At 45.6% G+C, this 19,612-nt stretch overlaps 1 protein-coding gene across 1 annotated transcript in view; it reads right to left on the bottom strand.

The window, feature by feature from the left end:
- Window positions 1-8,251: 8,251 nt before the first annotated feature.
- LOC147724823 (cytochrome c1, heme protein, mitochondrial-like) overlaps window positions 8,252-19,612 on the bottom strand; it is a 158,128-nt gene continuing 146,767 nt past the window's right edge. Inside the window, exon 7 of the mRNA XM_086966323.1 lies at window positions 8,252-8,736. Within this exon, the coding sequence (XP_086822449.1) occupies window positions 8,632-8,736 (105 nt within the window). The 3' untranslated portion in view covers window positions 8,252-8,631. The remainder of the gene's footprint in view (window positions 8,737-19,612) is intronic.

The raw sequence follows: 19,612 nt of genomic DNA, 5'->3' as shown, positions 1-19,612 counted from the left end.
AATTACAGCAACTAAGGCTGTCGCCCTTACCAACTTAACATCTTGAAAAACCTCTTGGGAAAGGAGCTTATGGGAAGTTAGAAAATCCAAACAGTTCAAGTAGTATTGCCAATCATATCACAGGCTGCTCCAACATCATGTATTTTTGGAGTGGTGGGAAGGGCGTGTCTGAGGGATGGTACACATAAGATTGCAGAGGTTTATAGACTACAAATGCAGCAGCTTGTGCAGCCTTGGTCCTTTCATGATAAAACCAGACCAACCTTATGTTTCCTTCACTGACTTCCAGTGAACATAGTTGTTGCTATGTAGGTATGGGAAACTCAAACAATGCACTCTGTCCATAGAGCAGTAGTCTTCTATAATGGTTGTGTATTCCATGGTAGGTGCTTTCAGCATGATTGGATTGCTATTTCTATTTAAGAGCTTCAAATAGATCATTCCTTTAATCATCCCCATAATATAGGAAAACATGAAATGGCCTTTAATTCAATAAGATTCTCCCATCAGAGCTGTGACTAAGTCCATTTCACTCACAATTGTAAATCTTGTGTGGGATGCATGAGGACCCAGCCATCTCGTCTTCTATAGATCAAGAAAAAATAATACTGGCTCCAACCATTTATTTGAGTATTATTTAACCATAGTCAGGCAGACAATATGCAAATCCTAGTAAAACAAAGTGATGGCTCAATCCAAGCTATCAACAGATGGCTATGTATTTGATTCATCATAACCCATAAAAGACAGTTTATTTTGTCATGTTCCCAGCGATATATTTCAACTCAAGACTTATCAGCTGGTATTTGCCACCACCATATCACATCAACAAACAAATCTTGGAAGACTTCAAACACAAACTAAAGATAGCCTTGTCAAAATACAAATGGTGGCAAAAGAATAGCAACTTCGGATACTAAACATTTTCTTCAGTTAAGCTTCTCCACTCAGCTGTAACTCTTTGCCACATTATTAACGGAATTAACTCTATAATAGTATCCCTGTGATGCAGGTGAAGCCTCTGCAATGGCAGCATAAACAGCAGCCTGGCTCCTTATTAACTGAAGTTTCACAGATCACACTTCTCCCGTCATCTGGTTACCAGATAGAATTTAAAGCACTAGGTCTGATACAAAAAGCATTTTACTCCCAAGTGCTAAATACCTGACAAAGCAAAGCGTATACTGGTCCATTTCGGCAATCAGTGTCTGCTTGGGGACATGCCACCTTACTGCACACAGAGAGTAATGACCACCCACTGCATGTGGTTTGCTTGTTCAATACATTGCTCTTTTCACACCTAGTACATATTCTCACATTCAAAAAGAAACAGAAAAAATGAGGCCCTATAGTGTACATTATAAGACTTCTTGCGTAGCAGTATCAAGAAGCTATACAAATGTATTCACAAAATGCCTTTCAAGTTGCCAAAGTCTGCATGTCACTGGCTGGGTAAACAAGATACTGATGATGAGCACAAGAAAGATCTATCTCCTAAAATTTGTTTCAAAATGGTAGTTTCAGATTAGCCAGCTGCTCAACAATAGCAATTTGCTTTAATGATTTATGAGATGTGCTACATCTCTGTAAGCAGGTTTCACAACATGACAATAATTGTACAACTCATCAATAAAAGGCTCAATGTGAAAACCCAATTAGAAGACCAGAACCAGATGTTACCGAAGGAGTATAGCTCGATTAGCGCTTCTGTGTTGCAATAAGGGCTTTAATCTTTCAAAAGTGTCAGCTCTTAACCCCATTTCTCTCTACAATCCTTTAAACTAATAAGAACAATTGTTACTTACCTGTAAACAGGTGGTTCTCCAGTATTGGTGTCTTTCATAGATTCACATGCTTGAATAATCCCAGTCGTGGGAGTCCCACGGTAAATAAAATACCAATAACATATGTATGTAAATACATAACATGAAATACTAGAAAATACATAATAAATACTCAAAAACAATTCCTACATAGGAATGCATGGTAGAGAGAGAAAACACTTGTAACATATTCCTGTCATTATGTTAGTCCAAACTACAGCCCATCAGGCGCCAGCACCCTTCCAGAACCTTCTCCTCAGAGCTAAGACCCTCAGATTTTCGTAGCACAAGAGTGACAAAAGAGTCGATGAGGAGAAGCGAGCCTCTGAGGGGAGGTGGGTGGGTCACATGCGAATCTATGAAAGACAACAATACTGGAGAACCACCTGTTTACAGGTAACTAACAAGTGTTCTTCTCCAGTATTAGGGTGTCTTTCATAGATTCACATGCTTGAATAGAATAGAGAGCAGTAACAGCCGAAGAGGCCCGATTGCTATGTAACAGCATGGAGAAAATCAATGGGTCAATAATACAGTCATGTAAGTACTGATAGCAATCATATAAAACCATAGTGGAGGAAGGAAGACAGAGGCTCACCTTAGTTAAAAAGATGACTAAGTACTGCCTGCCCCACTGCTGTATCCGCCTCGTTGATGGCACCCAGGCAGTAGTGTTTCATGAACGTGTGCCTGTTGGACCACGTGGCTGCTCAGCAGATCTGATGAAGCGGCACACCAGCAAACAGGGCGGTAGAGGATGACATCGCCCCGGTGGAATGAGCCCTCACTGAAGATTGGAGAGGCTTGCCGGCCTGCTGATGGCAGAAGATAATGGCTGAAGAAATCCAACGTGCAATAGTTGGCTTGGTAACAGGATGCCCTTTACGCATGCATCCATAGGCAATGAACAGTTGATCGGACCTGCGAAAAGGGGCGGTCCTGTTGATATAAAATTTAAGGCATCATTTGATGTCCAAAGAGGGCAATCGTTGCTCTCCCGGAGATTGAGGATCGGCAAGGACAGTCTTTAAGAAAACAGGTTCATTTAGATGGAAATCTGTAGGCACCTTCGGCAGAAAAGTTGGGTTGGTGTGAAGCACCACACAGTCCTGTTTGAATTGGAGAAAATTAGGTTTAACAGTGAAAGCGTGAAGATCTCTCACACGACGAGATGATGTCAGAGCAAGAAGGGCTACCTTCCAGGTCAGAAACTTTAAGTCCGCCCTATGGATAGGCTCGAATGTCGCCTTCATTAGTTGAGCTAAGACGACATTGAGATGCCAAGTGGGAGGAGGATGCCGAAGAGGTGGAAACTTCCGGAACAATCCTTTGAAAAACTGACGAATAACTCTGGAAGAGCAGAGAGAGGAGGAGTTATCCTGCCGGAAAAGAGAGATTGCCGCCAAGAAAACTCAATGTAGCATGGGACAGCCCCGATTGAGCCAGGTGCAGAAAGAATGGAAGTAGCTGCTCCGGAGTGGAATGGATAGGATGGATATTCGTAGCCACGCACCAATGGCAGAACCTCTTCCATTTGAGCTTGTAAGTCTTAATGGTAAACAGAACTCTGGCCTGAGCTAGAATGTCTCTGCATTCCGGCGAGATATTTAAATGCGCAAATTCAAGGTGCTCAAGTTCCAGGCCGACAATTGTAGAGAGGAGGGGTTCGGATGGCAAATCTGACCCTTGTTTATCGTGAGAGGTACGGTCGAGGATGGAGGAGGATGGGCTCGCACTGGGACAGAATGAGCAACTCCGAGAACCACGCCTTTCGTGGCCATCTGGGGGCTATCAGGAGAATGTGGCAGGGCTACCTCCGCATCTTCCACAGCACACGAGGCACCAACGGAATCTGAGGAAAAGCTTAGGCAAATAGATCGCACCAATTCATCAAAAGGGCATTCCCGCACGACCCGTGGTGGGGATGCCAACTTGCGTAAGATGGGCCTTTCCGGTTCTCCGAGGTTGCAAATAGATCCAGAGACGGACGACCCCATCATTGAAAAACAAGGTCGAGAGTTTGGTGATGCAACTCCCACTCGTGGGTCAATGACGTGGACCTGCTGAGGGGATCCGCTAGGATGTTGGAGACGCCCTGAAGATCCACCGCCGCCAGGGTAACTTGATGACGGATTGCCCAATCCCAGATTGACTGAGCAAACCGAGACAAGAGTGGAGACATGGTTCAGCCCTGCTTGTTGACATAGTGCATACTGGTGGTATTGTCCGTCTGAATGAGCACCGATTTCCCTTGAATCACAGGAAGGAACGACTTGAGTGCCAGAAAAATTGTCATCAACTCCAGCCTGTTGATGTGCCAGGAACGTTGAAGCAGAGACCATTTGCCCTTGATGAAGAGGCCTAGAAGGTGAGCATCCCAGCCTTCTAAAGAGGCGTCTGTTAGCGTGAGTTCTGGAGTGGTGGAGAGGAAAGAAGTTCCTGTCGCAAGGTTGGACGGTTGCGCCCACCACTGGAGAGAAGTTCTCATGCAAGCGGTGACACCCACGAGGTCGTTGAAAGAACCGGTGACCTGACGCCATTGAACGTCCAATTCCTCCTGAATGGGGAGAGTCCGTAGTCTGCAATTTGGGATCAGTGCAATCAATACAAGACGATGCCATCCGCAGAAATGACTAAGATCCGGACTGAAACGGAGTCTTGCCCGAATCAGAGACACCAAGCGGAGGATCTTTTGGTGACGCTCTTGGGACATGAATGCCTTTGTAAGCATTGTGTCTAAAGTGGATCCCAAAAAATTCCTGCGGGGAGCCCGAAAAACAATCTAAGGATGGAGCCGATCCCCATGCGCACTATCACCCAAGGGAGGAGTCACCAACCTCGTGACTACGAAAGACTTATCCAAGAGAAAAACAAGTGCAATCATCCGAGCACAACACCAGATGGCGATCTATTCATAATGTACCATCTGCAGCCCATATGCCTCGAACCGTTGGTTATCTTGGTGGTCGGAGCGATATTGAGTGTTTCCTCCACGAAAAGTTGAGGAGGTGCCGCGTCCGCATGCACCAAGAAATGGCTGCTTCCAAAACTGTAAAGTCCCCAATGAGCGAGCAGTATCAGTGCCATTATTAATGGACTGTAATGCCTCATCTACGTGCGCTCCAAAAAGCGACTCACCGTCATACGGCATATCCAGGATCTTGGCTTGTACTTCCTGGTGGAAAGAGGTGGACCGTAACCAATACTGCCTCCACAAGACCGCTGCCCCAGCAAGCTGACGAAAGCCAGTGCACGCAATGTCAACTGCTCAATCAATAATTTCCTCTGATGTCCTCTCTCTGTCCTGCAGAATCTTAAAGGCTTCCGCCTTGGAAGCGTCAGGGATGAGGTTCACCAGGGCAGACAAGTCCGACCACATCTGGCGGTCGTAGCAGCCTAGGATGACGAAAGCATTAGCCGCCCTCACCGTAGTGGATGCCTTAGTGGAGAATTTGCGTCCAATAGCGTCCAGGCGACGACCCTCCCAATCCGGAGGAGCCGTAATTGAAGATGTCGGATTATGGGAACTACGTTATGCAGCTTGAGTGACCACTGAGTCAGGCTTTGGATGAGCAACAAGGCACTCTGGAGAACCGATGGGCGCCTTGTATTTTTTCTCAAGGCGAGGCAGTTGAGCTGGCAGCGAATTTGGAGTTTGCATGAGTTTCACCCCTTCAGTCCATATAAAGTCTATGATGGGTATAGTGTGGACTTGCTTAAATGGTTGATTTTTAAAATCATAGAGGAAACAGTCCTCCTCCCTCTGGACTCTGGGCAGCTTGAAGCGCTGTGCTGCTCTATCCATCAGCTGATGGAAACTTGCAATGTCCACCGGAGGCGAATCCCCGGGCTCTACCGGAGGAGGTGGAAGGCGTCTCGATTTGGTAGTCATCCCACTCCGCCATGTGGGTGGCGTCGTCATCATCCTTGTGAACTTCTCCATCTTCCCGTTCCGGAATGACGTCATCAACAGGGTACACCATAGTGTGCATTTTCACCGACGTCTGAACCTGTGGAGAAGGCGTTGGTGGCAATGACGCTGGAACAGCGACTGGAGCCGCCGCAGGCACAGGCAAACCCTGTGGAGAGGGCGGGAAACGCCGGTTGTAGTCGTCCAACATATGTTGGAGATTTGAGATGAGCGACAAAGGCAGTGTCGCAGTTGGAACTTGCACAGAATGTTCTTCTGCCTGAGAATAATGGTCGTCTTCATCACCATAATCCTGGCACTTAATAACCAAATCCGAAGGACTGCGTGCCACTCTGAAGGAATCACCCACATCATTGTCAGAATCCTGCTCAGAGCCCGTGGCAAACATGGGGGGCGGAGGGAGGCTGCAGATCTGGGATGGATAGCTGGTCAACTGGCCGTTGACTAAGATGGTGCAAGGGGTCGGCGGTGGAAGAGCCAGACCCGGTGGAAGACAAGGGCACCAAAGGCAATGAAGCAAACGAAGGAACCACCGCCGACGGTGTCCTAGACGGTGCCCACGACGCCGGCAGAGGCGTCGACGAAACCATCGTATACAGTAAGGTCGTCGACGAAGTCGTCCGAGTTGATGAAGTCGCTGTCGACGGAGTTGTCGGCGACGGGACCGTCGAAGAAGAAGATTTTCTGTGAGCTTTCGTCGACGATTTTGCTGTCGACGACGAGGCAATAGGTATCGCCGGCGAGACAGTCTTTAAGTTAAGCGATACCTTAGTCAACATGGAAGACGTCGACGACGATCCGGAGGCCGACGTTGTCGTCACTGTCGCAGACGATCCGGAGACGGCAGATCTCGTCGTCGGGACGATCGTCGACGCTCCCGTCAACGATGAAACATGTTTCGGAGCAGAAACATGATGGGAGGCAGCAGAAGACGCCCAAGAGCCAGATATCGTGGGCGTAGAAGTAGTAGGAGGTGAAGACACCGCAGGAACCACAGACAGTGAGAGTTTCATATCCTGCACACTATTACGTTTGGCGGCTGCTTTTGAAGGTCCAGATTGCAAACTTTCTGCATCTGACAATGTCGAATCCTTATCTTTAAGTCTCTGAAGCCAAATGAGGAGACTGACTTCTCGGTCCTTAAGGGTCTTTGTAGAGAAAGTCCTGCAGAACATGCATTTACCAACCTCATGGTCGGGATAAAGACAATAAATACACTTCTTGAGGGGGTCCTCAGAGTAAAGACGCAATTTCCCACAAGAAGAGCAATGTCTAAATAAAGACTTCTTACTTGAAGACATGCTGAGAAGACTGGAAAAACTTGAAGAAGTTGAGAAAACTGAGCAGAGCTCAGGGAGACTCCCTTCACACGACGTGCGGTAGAAAATCTGAGGGTCTGAGCTCTGAGGAGAAGGTTCTGGAAGGGTGCTGGCGCCTGATTGGCTGTAGTTTGGACCAACATAATGACAGGAATATGCTACAAGTGTTCTCTCTCTACCATGCATTCCTATGTAGGAATTGTTTTTGAGTACTTATGTAGTTCCTAGTATTTTTTCATGTGTTATGTATTTACATACATATGTTATTGGTATGTTATTGCTATTTTATTTACCGTGGGACTCCCACTACGACGACGGGGAATCTTCAAGCATGTGAATCTATGAACGACATCCTAATACTGGAGAATGTAAAGTTATACAAAATTATTAGGCGGACACATTGTATCGATTGTGAACAGCACTGCTTAGTGAGACGGAGAAAAACATTCTTTCTTAAAATCAGGCTTTTCTTCAGTTTTGCATTAGGGAGCAAATGGGTCATAATTTATTATGAAATTCCTTTTAGGAGCAGAGGAGCCAAAAAGATAGAGGTATATTTCTGAAATTACTCAGCGTGCTTGTCAGACATTTCAGACTACATATGCAGATAATGACAGGAATATGCTACAAGTGTTCTCTCTCTACCATGCATTCCTATGTAGGAATTGTTTTTGAGTACTTATGTAGTTCCTAGTATTTTTTCATGTGTTATGTATTTACATACATATGTTATTGGTATGTTATTGCTATTTTATTTACCGTGGGACTCCCACTACGACGACGGGGAATCATCAAGCATGTGAATCAATGAAAGACATCCTAATACTGTAGAATGTAAAGTTATACAAAATTATTAGGCGGACACATTGTATCGATTGTGAACAGCACTCCTTAGTGAGACGGAGACGGAGAAAAACATTCTTTCTTAAAATCAGGCTTTTCTTCAGTTTTGCATTAGGGAGCAAATGGGCCATAATTTATTATGAAATTCCTTTTAGGAGCAGAGGAGCCAAAAAGATAGAGGTATATTTCTGAAATTACTCCGCGTGCTTGTCAGACATTTCAGACTACATATGCAGATAACATGCATCCTTCAAATAAATTTAAAAAAGTGCCCTCTTCATACAGTGATAGTTCATTCTACTTGCTTGTGAAATAAAAGGCAAAGCTGAAATATCTGCCATTTTGGATTTAAAAGACACCGTTTGAATTTATTTGCCTCCCTCTTATGAGATTCAAAAGAAGAACACAATCAATTTGTCTTTGACCCCACGTTCTCTCCTCCTCCCAAGTCCCTTCTGTTCAAAGCCAGGTGATGCTTGGGTTTTGTAGACAACATCGGTGAGGATGACTAGTAAAAGAAGAAAAACAGCAGAGCCATGAACAATACAATAATAATATTAACAGATAAGTTCCTTGTGACTCTGCAGGCTCCTGCTCGGGGATTTAGATGGAGGTGAAAGGCTTTATAGTCATCTGCACCACGGAGGTGTAACCAACTGCATAGGGCGCCAAATAATGGATCATTTGAGTGCTGAGGTGGTGTGCTTTGGACGTTTTACTTAGGCGGCCTATATTCAATCTTCCTGCTCTTCATTACGGACCACTTGTGTCTCTTCAAATAGTACACCACGGGAATAAGGATGGCACCAATCATCAAAACCTGTTTAAAAAAAGAAAAAAAGGATGACAAATTTAAAATAGCACTTTTAACTTTATGATATCTTTAGGGATAAACATTTCGCTTATGTCCTGACAGACATCAAAAAGTGCACAAAGGAAAGACCAACTCTCACCCCCTAACCTTACACTTGACATTCCACTGTCAGGGCACTGATGTGCACAAAAGGTGCAAACAGAAATTCAGGTGGCTGCTGTAAGAATCTCAGGAAGAGAAACTCCACCCAAGAGTGCTACAGTCGCAGCTGTGGGCAAGAAGGGAAACAGAGGTTTTAGCAATAGATACTAAAGAAAAAGACAATTCCTAGTTTGGATAAATTAAACTCTGAAGTTCTAAGACACAGCGGTGTAAAAGAGCAGTTAATCAGAGCCAATTGGAGTTATGGGAAAAGAAAATGCACAAACATTAGATACAACCTTCCACAAAAAGGTAATTTGATAGCAGAAGGACTTAAGAAATCTTTCCATACTAAATACTATAAATCAGGTTTTTGAGTCTTATCAAAAGTACCCACTATTGTATTGTAGATGCATATAGATAGCGCCCACTCGCCACACAAGGTATTGAAGAGCTTTACACCAGTCAGCACACTCTTCCAGAACCAAGATTAGTGGTTAGTCTCATGCTACTGGCTACTTTTTGGCAACAGGAATAAGTCAGGTGTGCTCAAGCAATGCTTTCATTCCGGCTTCTTGGTGGCAGATTAAACTAATAGCTTATTAGTCGGGGTATGCAAGTACTACGAGCTTAGTCGGGGTATGTAAGCACTATGAGCTTTGCCAAAACAATGCTGATCGACAGACTATCAGATGCAACCTGAAGACTAAGATGCCTCAGCAGCAGATTGCAACAGGTTACTCCTTAATCCTAACGATAGAAGAGGGTCAAATGGTAACACTTCCTGGGGTCACAACGAAAGGGCTAAAGTTTCTAGTTCGACAGAATGCAATGTGAGAAGGTGGGTTGGTCAACAGTAAAGCACAGGTTTACTTGAATGTAGTGCGAGATAAAGAATAAGAAATCAATATATAATATATGCACACGAAAAAAGTCCCATCACAACAGAGCTCTATGGAGACATGAGGACTTGGATCGGACAGAAAGCCAAATTCTGGACTGGTAATCTAGAGCTAGCCTAGAGAGCCTTTGCGAAGTATCTTCCTACTAAAGCCACGCATTTTTTGAGTTGCTGTTTCTGTTCCCTTAATTTTCTTTCTTTGTACAAACAAGGGGGACTGGACTCATTTTCAATTTGTGTTACCTTTATTATTTTAGCCATCTTTTGCCAGCTGCAGTAGACAATTTAGTCTGCACCCAAATGACTCCCAGTCCAGAGTCATCAGCCAGCCATGCTACAACTCAAGCTACAAGCATGGCTATAACGAATGCACTTGCAAGTCATTCTTAAATGTATTTTCAGGTAATTACCAACACGACCCTGCAGTTATACAAAACCTGCACTAAGAACATTTACATCACCCCACTCCATTAAGATCAGGGCCTTCAAATTCTATAATTCAAATCCCCATGAAGACCATGCAAAATGAACACACCACAAGCCTGCCTCTTATAGGGGGGGGGGGGGGGGAGGGGTGTGTGTGTGTGTGTGTGTGTGTGTGTGTGTGTGTGTGTGTGTTAAGAAAACTAAAAGGATACAGGGCGTTATAGTTTGGTTCAGATTTTACACAAAAAAAATAGAAATTCAGCAGCTTTAGTTAGAGTGATCAAGTAAATATAGGCAACTATAACTCAGGCCCTCAGCATGCACAGTTTTCTCATCAGTTTTACAGAAAATGTTAGTGATATTATCAATGATATAATAGAGGCCATGAGTGATGTAATAAGTGGGTTAATTAGCAGTGCTTGGTGAGGGGCGTGAGTTCTTATTTTTATTGTATTTTTTTTCAGTTCTAAATAGCGGGAACTCGACCCGAAGGGATGAAAAAGCTTACATGAGCACCACTTACATTACAGACGAACACCATTTTTTTTAAAGACATGGGTAGATTAAGTGATATGCCCAATATGGCAGGATGTTTGAGTCTACCGCCAGATGCAAACCTGGTACCAGCTTAAAGTAAGTCGATCTAGCTGGTAGGCCACATCCTCATTTAGGGTACAAGTTATAGTTACTTGAGATAACTTACTAACTGCTGAATTTCCATGGTTTTGTGTTTGTAAAATCTGAACCAAACTATAACGTCCTTGTAACCTTTGGTTTTCAGTGAGCCCACTCCCAGGGCCGTTTTTAACACCAGGACCCCATCCGCCAGGGCCCACCACTGGCTTTATGGTGGTTGGGGGTGGGTGGAGGGCACAGTCCCCCTCCCTGGGTGATTTCGACCCCATATACATATATATATTTATTGTGCAAGTGGAAAAACGACACGTTTCGCCATTCGAGGCTTGATCACGCTGTAATGGTGAAACGCGTCGTTTTTCCACTTGCACAATACATTTTTCCTGCTAGAAACTCTGGTTGTCTGAGTCTCTTCCTGTAACGGAAGGTTTGTTTGGAATATATATATATATATATATATATATATATATATATTTTCAAACACACTTCAGTACTCGAGAAATAAAACTCACTGGTGCCGTGGCCTCGGTATAAGCGGTGTTTATTTACAGCACCCGTTGCTGTAAATAAATACCGATTTACCGAGGCCACGGCACCAGTGAGTTTTATTTCTCGAGTACTGGAGTGTGTTTGAAGATATGGGAGTGGCGTTCCTGCTGTGCTGCCCGCCGTGATAGAGGTTTGGAGTCCGCCAAAAGATACGTTGGAGATTAGCGGACTCCAAGCCACGTCCTTAATTTATTCCACAATCCTCTACTCGAAAGTACAGGGAGACGACGCCATGTTCTGCTTTTTAAGAGATTTATTTACACAAGTCGCGTCCCAGCAGCCGACTTGTGTAAATAAATCTCTTAAAAAGCAGAACATGGCGTCGTCTCCCTGCACTTTCGAGTAGAGGATTGTATATATATATATATATATATATATATTCACTGAAAAAAAAACATAGGTTTCAGGGGCGTTATAGTTAGTTGGACATTTCACTGACAAGGTCATGAGTGATGTAATTTGTGAAGTCATCAGCAGTGCCTTGCGGGCGCGCAAGTTCAAGTTAGCTGAACTAACTAGAATGGGGGAATTTCTATAGTTTTGTACAAGTGAAATGTCCAACTAACGATAACGCACCTGAAACCTATGTTTTTTTACAGTGAATTTCAAAGGTTTTTTAAATGCTAGTTTCTAACTATGCCTACAGAGGTAGGACATGTGATGAAACAAAACGCACAGCAAGAAACAAAAGAAATGCAGAAAAAGGCAACAGAAGTCCACAAAGACGAAGAAAAGTGCAGGAAGAAGAAGAGATGTACAGAAAGAAACATAGGAGCAGAAAGTCCTCCTGTGCCCAAACTTTTTTTAGACGGGTACTGGTGGTAACTGAATCTGACTAACCAGGCCTAGAGCCAGTACTATGTTGAAAGACACTTAGAATACAGTGAAAATACCTACATATACTAGGGAACACTATGCGTTGGGGTACCCCTGTGATTACCATGACCGCCTCTGTAAGACCCTAGTACATAATAGGGCAGGGAGATTACAACTGCCTCTTAAAACACGCCACAGGGCGTTTGCACACTGGTGAAGGGGGCCTGAGGTGACGTGTGCAAACACGCCCTGTGGCGCGTTTTAAGTTGGGGAATTAATTCCTCTACTTCTTCTTCAATCCTGAGGGTACCAACTAGCCCACTAGGTACCTCTAGTATGCGCCAGGGAGTTGCGTTGCAGAGGCGTTCAGAGGCCACGCCCCTTTTTACAACACACTGCAACGCAGCTCTGTCCCACCCTGCCATTACAAACAACAGTGTCCCGGGGGTGGGCACCCCAGGACACTGCAGGAGACTGCCCTGGGATGTGGCGGTCCCCGGGGCCATCACTGACTATGAGGGGGGCCAAGCGGCACCCTCAGAACTTATACACAGCCCCGGGGTGGTGGTCCCCTAGGCTCGCGGGTCTGTAACGGAAACCCAAATTACATTAGTGTCCCACAGATTAAAAAAGAAGCCCCGGGGGATGGCGGTCCCCAGGGCTGCGGGGGAGCCGTGTGCCCCCGCAAATATTTTTGAAACGCCCCGGGGTGTGGCAGGGATTGCCCCCCCCCCACATTTTTTTAAATGCCCCCGGGACCTGGCCCACCCGGGGGGTTAAATTAAACGAAGCGCGGGAGTCCGCGCTTCATTTTTTTATTTTTGCAGCAGGATCCGTGCACACAGCGCGCATCTCGCGTTTAAAATTTTTTTTAAAAAACTTTGGGCCCTGGGGTACTTGTGTGACAACTGAGCAGGCCTAGGGGGTCAGGGTGTTTCTACCCTGCCCCCTTTTCTTGTTTTGCGCCTTTATTTTTCTCTTTTCTTGTTCCTCGGTTCTACTGAGGCACAAGATAGCTGCCAACACGGCCTGGTTTGGCGTGTTGACAGCCAATTAGAACGCAGCTCGTGATCGGAAGGGTGCGCGGATCCACCGCGCCTCTATATATCGATATTTTTCTTTTTTTTCCCCTCGGCAACTACGGATTTACACCATTTAAAAAAAGGTCTCTTTCTGAACCAAGGGCTACCTTTATGCCAAATTTGGTGTAATTCTGTTCAGCAGTTTTGGCTGTAACTGTATTCAAAGTTTCCTATGGGAATTAACATGGAGAAAACTTGTTTTGGGACCCCCCTTTTTTCTCGTCCCCCGCTTGCAGAATCCCCCTGAAACTTTCAAGATAGGAGCTGACAGGGGCGGGCCATAAGTTTAAAAAATTTCAGGAAGATTTATCAACCGGCGCCAAAGTTATTGGGACTAGAATGTTACGATTTTCCTATGGATAATAAATAGGTCCTAACTAGAACTACCTACTGGCGACCGCCAGATGGTAATATAAAAAAAGTGAAGATGAAGAACCATGCTGCTTTTTACAAAATTAAGCATGAGGGACCCCACCAGGACTAGGGGATCATACTATTCCTTACCAGCCCACTTGTGTTTCATTTTTTTAACGTTTTTCTAGGGACTCCGGCAGAGTCCCAAGATGACTACCAACAAATCCTGGTTTAAGCGGGGGCAGGCAATCAGATCACACCATGAGATTAGTTAATTTTTCATCCCAAAGGAAATCATAAAAACATTTTCTTTAATAACTCTAAAACTACTCAACGGATTTACACCAAACAAAAACATCTTTCTAGCACAAGATCTTGGTTCTTGCCAAATTTGGTGAATTTTGTTTAGCGGTTTAGTCTGTAAGCCCCCCCCCCCCCCCCCCCCCCCCTCCCAAAATGCCATTTTCTCGGCTCCAGCCTGACGATTCGCCCTGACACTTTGCACACAACAGCTGCTGAAGTGAGTAGCAAACTAGAGTTGAAAATTTCATAAACATCCATCAAACTGCGCAAACGTTATTAGCAAAACAAAACGTGCTTTTCCTATTGAAACAAGGTCCTAAATATAATTACCTACTGACGATAGAAAAAAAAAAAACCACACACACCTCATACCTGGAGGAGGGTGGAATCACAGGATGATTTAGTTTAGTTACTGCCCTAACCCCGGATTACAATGGACTACTTCATCTGGTTGGAAAAGCTGCTCTTACCAAGCAATTCTACTATGTTCAAAGTCATTTCAATGTATTGACTGAATATACTGAGAACACTGGCATGCAGGAGAATCAACTCATAATGGGGATGCTTAATTTATCCCAGCAAGTGCTTGCTACAACTCACAAACTGGGTCACTATTTAGAACTAATTTTTGCACAAAAACATGTGCTTGATTTTAAAAAGCAAACTTGAAAATTTCAGGTCCAGTAATTTTTAGGTCGAGCCTAGCGTTACAGCGCATGTGCTCCTCTCTTTGTGAGGCATGCAGTATTCAGTATAGTGTGGAAGCTTCATGGAAGCTATGCCCACTCTCTGCTCATCTTTTTCATTGGTTTAGGTCCTAAACGCTGCCTTCCGATTGGTTTTAGGCCTGTTAATCCCTCCTCATGATGGCCATGTCGTCATTAGAATCCTACCATGGCTACTGGCCCCTTTATTTCAAAAACTATTTTCTTCTTGTGCCCCCGCCCCCTCTCGCAGTCTAACTTCTGGGACCCCCCCGCCTCCCTACTGCACTCCCGTTCGTGCCTTCTCACTCGCCCTCCCGCTTTCAATGCAATAAGTCTAGCGTAAATGCGAGTCCCATTGCATTGCAAATGCTTGTTTGGTTACAGAGCTCAGAGTAGAGGTGCTTGTGCGGAGCTGGTCCCTCCCCTGTGAGCGCATCGCTGCTGGAGCAGGGGTCTCGCGTGTGAGAGCTGCTCGTGGGGTAGGCGTCCTCAAAACTTCTGAGTTACCTTTGCAATGCCACCAGGGCTGGGCAGGAGAGTCACATGTGCTTGGCACACAAGGGTCACGTCTTTCTCCCACCAGTGCAGGGAAATTGAGAGAAATTCCACGCTCGCTAGGTTAGTCCACTGAGGCCAGCCATCAGCTCCCTGCTGGCAGTGCCCTATATAAAAGCTCATAATTTTACAGGAAAGGCCGCGATGAAGCAGCCCCAAACATATAAACATAGGACGTGTGTGTGTGTGTGTGTGTGTGTGTGTGTGTGTGTGTGTGCGCAACTGTCAAAGTAGCAATGGAAAAAGTTAGGCATGACCTGCCGCATGCAGGTCTGAGTGTGAAGTGCCCCAGTGGATACTTTGTTTAATGATGCTTGAACGATCAGTTTTTATTTTCATTTTGAATTGTTTTCGCCGTTTACTTCATTTAAAAATATGAACCGTGCTCATAAAAGAAGTGAAAAGTTATTTGTGCCTGCGGTAAATGCTTCGCACAAAAATTTCTGCTTGTGTGCAAAGTCTTATGGTCCGATCGCCAAGAGCTTTAAGTAGTTCCCTAAACAGTTAAATGCGTCTGCTTTTTTCCACTCCCTTCCCCTACAACTGACAGACCTTTCAAACAAAGTTCACTTGTAGCGTCAGCGCTAGGACTACCAGAAGTCTTGTTTTTCCATCTTGGCGGGGCTGGAGCCGGCTGCACAGTCACACACATCTCTCAAAGACCCGTCTCCAGATTCAAGGAGAACGAATAGTTTCTTACCTGTCGGTGTAGTTTTGCAGCTTGAAGATCTTTCTGGATTCACTATGCTGTGCATTATTCCGCGTTCTAGTGGTTGGGTCCGGAATCGTAGTCTTCTTTTTTTTCCCGTAGCCCAGGTAGGCGTCGACGTCCCACCTTTTGGTGTCCGTCCTGTGACGTCGGCATGCTTCCTGCGGAAGCTCCCACCCTTGGGCGCCATCTTCGGATTCTTTTTTTCTTTCCCATTTGTGTTCTGTTTCCGAATTGTATGGCAATGTTTTTATCTTTTCTCTTTTAGCGCTGTTTTCCTTGAAGTTCCATGAAGTCTTTTAATTATACATTTTTTTTGTTTTTTTTGTTTACCACCTCTTTACTCCAGCCTCATCTTTCTGGTGGAGGTGGGTGGGTTCGCTAGTGAATCCAGAAAGATCTTCAAGCTGCAAAACTACACCGACAGGTAAGAAACTATTCGTTTTGCAGCGTGAATCTTTCTGGATTCACTATGCTGTGCATAGACTTCGTAGCGGTTTGTTGTTATTGTGGCGGCTGGGTGGAAGATGAGCTTGTGTTCTTGAATATGTGCTGAAGCACTTTCTGTCCCACTTGTGCTTCCTTGTTCATTTGTATGTCCACACAGTAGTGTTTTGTGAACGTGTGCACAGAAGCCCATGTTACCGCCAGGCATATGTCCTGAATGGGAGTGTTTGCCAAGAAGGCTATTGTAGCTCCCTTCTTTCTTGTTGAATGGGCCCTTGGCCCCTCTACTAGTTCTTGTCTAGCTTGTTTGTGGCAGAATTGTATAGTTTGCGCGATCCATCGTGCAATTGTTCCTTTAGTAACAGCTTTTCCCATGAAACTTTCAGCAAAGGAGACAAAAAACTGTTTTGTTTTTCTGTGATCTTTAGTTCTCTCCATGTAATGCATGACTGCACGTCTCGCATCTAGAGTGTGCAGTGCCCTTTCTGCTTTTGTTGTTGGTTTCTGAAAGAAACTTGGCATTTGAATAGTCTGGTTGATGTGGAACTTGGACACCACCTTTGGCATAAAGTGTGGGTCCGTTCTCATCACCACCCTGTTGTTGTGAATTTGTATGTAGGGTTCCTGTAGTGTTAACGCCTGCAGCTTGCTTACCCTGCGTAGCAAGGTGATTGCCACTAGGAATGCAGTTTTTAACGTCAGCATCTGTAGTGAGGCTTTATTCATCTGTTCAAAAGGTGCTTTCATGAGTTCTGTCAGTACTATATTGAGGTTCCATGCCGGTGCTGGTAACCTTTTAGGTGGTGCTATTCTTTTTGCACCTTCCAAGAATCGTTTTACAATTATAGAAGTAAAGAAGCTTTTACCTGTTTCCCCTCTAGTGTAGGCGACAATGGCTGCTAGGTGTACCCTTAGCGATGATGAGCTCAGGTTAGTCTCGAGCAGGTGTGTGAGGTACTGAAGGACTGTAGAGTCTCTTGTCATCTTGTGCAGACCCTCCTTTTTGCACCATAATGTGAACCTCTTCCATTTGGCCACGTAGCACTTACGTGTGCTTGGTCTTCTTGCCTCTCGAAGTACCCTCAGAGTGCTCTCAGGTAACCTTAGGTGTGCGAACTCTATGTCCTCAGTAGCCAGGCTGCTAGGCTGAGACTTTCTTGCTCTGGATGCAACACCTCTAAGTTTTGCATGGAGAGTAGGTCTTTCCTCCTCCCAAATTTGTGAGGTGCACCCTGTCTCATCTCCATAATCTGAGAGTACCATGTTTGTCTGGCCCACTGGGGTGCGACCAGTATGAGGGTCATGTTGCTTGTCCTGCACTTGCTGAGTACCTTGTGTATCATGGGAATCGGCGGAAAAGCGTAGGCAAATGTCTTTGACCAGCTTATCCATAGGTACCAACCTTTCGCTGGAGAGCGGGCGGACGTGGAAACACCAGGAGGGGTGGACAGCAAACCACCTCCAAGTGACTGCCTCATTGACAGCACACCCTACAAAAAACTCCAAGGGTGGAGCACAAAAGCAAAAAACAGGAGTCTCACGCACCGAAACACCACGAGCACGTAACACCAGTGGGAGGAAGATTAAAACTCTTCCTCCAGGAGTGGAGAAACATTACAACGGACAAATGGATCATCAACACAATACAGTACGGGTACTGCATAGAGTTAGAAAAAAAACCACCAAGCAGAAGACCAAAGAAAAGAGCACTAGCAAAAAAGGAACTAGAGCTTCTTCAGAAGGAAGCAGGTATTGCCATTGCTGTTTTTGATGGCCATGTTGTGTATGGGTGTCGCTTTGGTGGGAATGTTGGAAGGACTGATGTGACGTTCCCGGCTGGTTCCCACCTCTCCAGTGTGGTCTCCTTGACGAGGTCCCTCTCTTCGCTCCCCTGAATTGCAAGGCCCCCATGGATCTTGCAGTGTCAATATCCTTTTTGAGCTGTGAGAGCTTGTCGTCTACTATTGCACCGAACAGTGTCTCACCGTTGAACGGAGTGTTCAGGATGTTGTGTTGCACCTCCGGTTTAAAGCCTGATATTCTGAGCCAGGGTTGTCTTCTCTCTGTGATGCCCAGCATCATAAGCCTGCTGGCCATGTCTGCCCCGTCCAGTGCTGTTTTTAGGCAAGAGTTTGCCAAGTTCTTGCCTTCCTCTATCAGGTGCGAAGCCCTTTGTTGGTGCTCCTGAGGTAGGTGTTTACCAAACTGCCCCAGTTCCTCCATGATCTGGTAATGGTGTCTGAGTAGTGCATTGGAATTAGCCATGCGCCAGTGCATAGCGGCATTCCTTTCGATCTTCCTTCCTGTTAGGCCCATCCTTCTGCTCTCTTTATCAGGGGGTGGACCCGAAGTAGTTGGCACATTGGCCCTTCTTGCTGTTGCCGTGATGATAGAGTCAGCAGCGACCGTCCCCTGTATGTAGGCTGGGTCCTTTGAGGAGTGCTTGTATTTTTTTCTCCGGCCTTGGCATGACGAGTTTACAAGTAGCAGGCTCCTTGAATGCCTCTCTTCCTTGCCCTTTGATGCTTTCAAGCATTGGCAGGTACTGGCTCCTAGTGTGCATTGGAAGTAGTGTCTCTACTAGGAAATCCCCTTTCGGCACCTCCTCTTCGAGCTTGACCCTGAACGCTGTTGCAGCGCTCCTGATGCATTCATTATAGAGCCCAATGTCGTCCGGTGGCGAGGGCCTCGCTGGATATGTGTCCGCTCCCTCTTCTGGACTTTCGGCGTCGACGTCCTGCCACTCTACCTCCTGTGTATCAGAGTATGTTGATTCTTGGTACACCGTCTGTTCGTACTCTCCTCCTCGTAATAGGCATTATCTTCCTCCTGATATGCCAGATCTTCCAAGCTCTCCGACGCTTGCTCTATTTCGAACTCTTCCTCTTCGAACACATGTACTTCTGGTGACTTTGGCCTCGAGGGAATTGTGTAAGATTTCATTTTTTCTTCGAAATCTTTCTTTCGCTGCAGGATGTTCTCCATCTCTGCTTCGAGTCTCCTCTTCTTTCTTTCCATCTCTGCCGCCTGCTCGGCGTCGAGTGGTTGTGCCGTTCTCTTTGGGGGGCTAGCTGGCGCCGAGATGGGTTTCGGCGTCGAGGCTGGTCTCGTGTCTTTCGTCGTCGACTTCGAAGATGTTTTCGTAGTCGAGCGCTCCTTTTCTTGGAGGCTTTTCGACGACTTTGGTTGGTCCCCGTCCTTCGGCGTCAGGGAGTCCTTCCGAGAGGATCCACTGGGCCTGGATGTCGCTGCGGAC

The sequence above is a fragment of the Lissotriton vulgaris genome, chromosome 4_1, assembly GCF_964263255.1.
Source record: "Lissotriton vulgaris chromosome 4_1, aLisVul1.2, whole genome shotgun sequence".
Classification (NCBI taxonomy): Eukaryota; Metazoa; Chordata; class Amphibia; order Caudata; family Salamandridae; genus Lissotriton; species Lissotriton vulgaris.
This window is presented reverse-complemented; position numbering and strand designations above follow the sequence as displayed.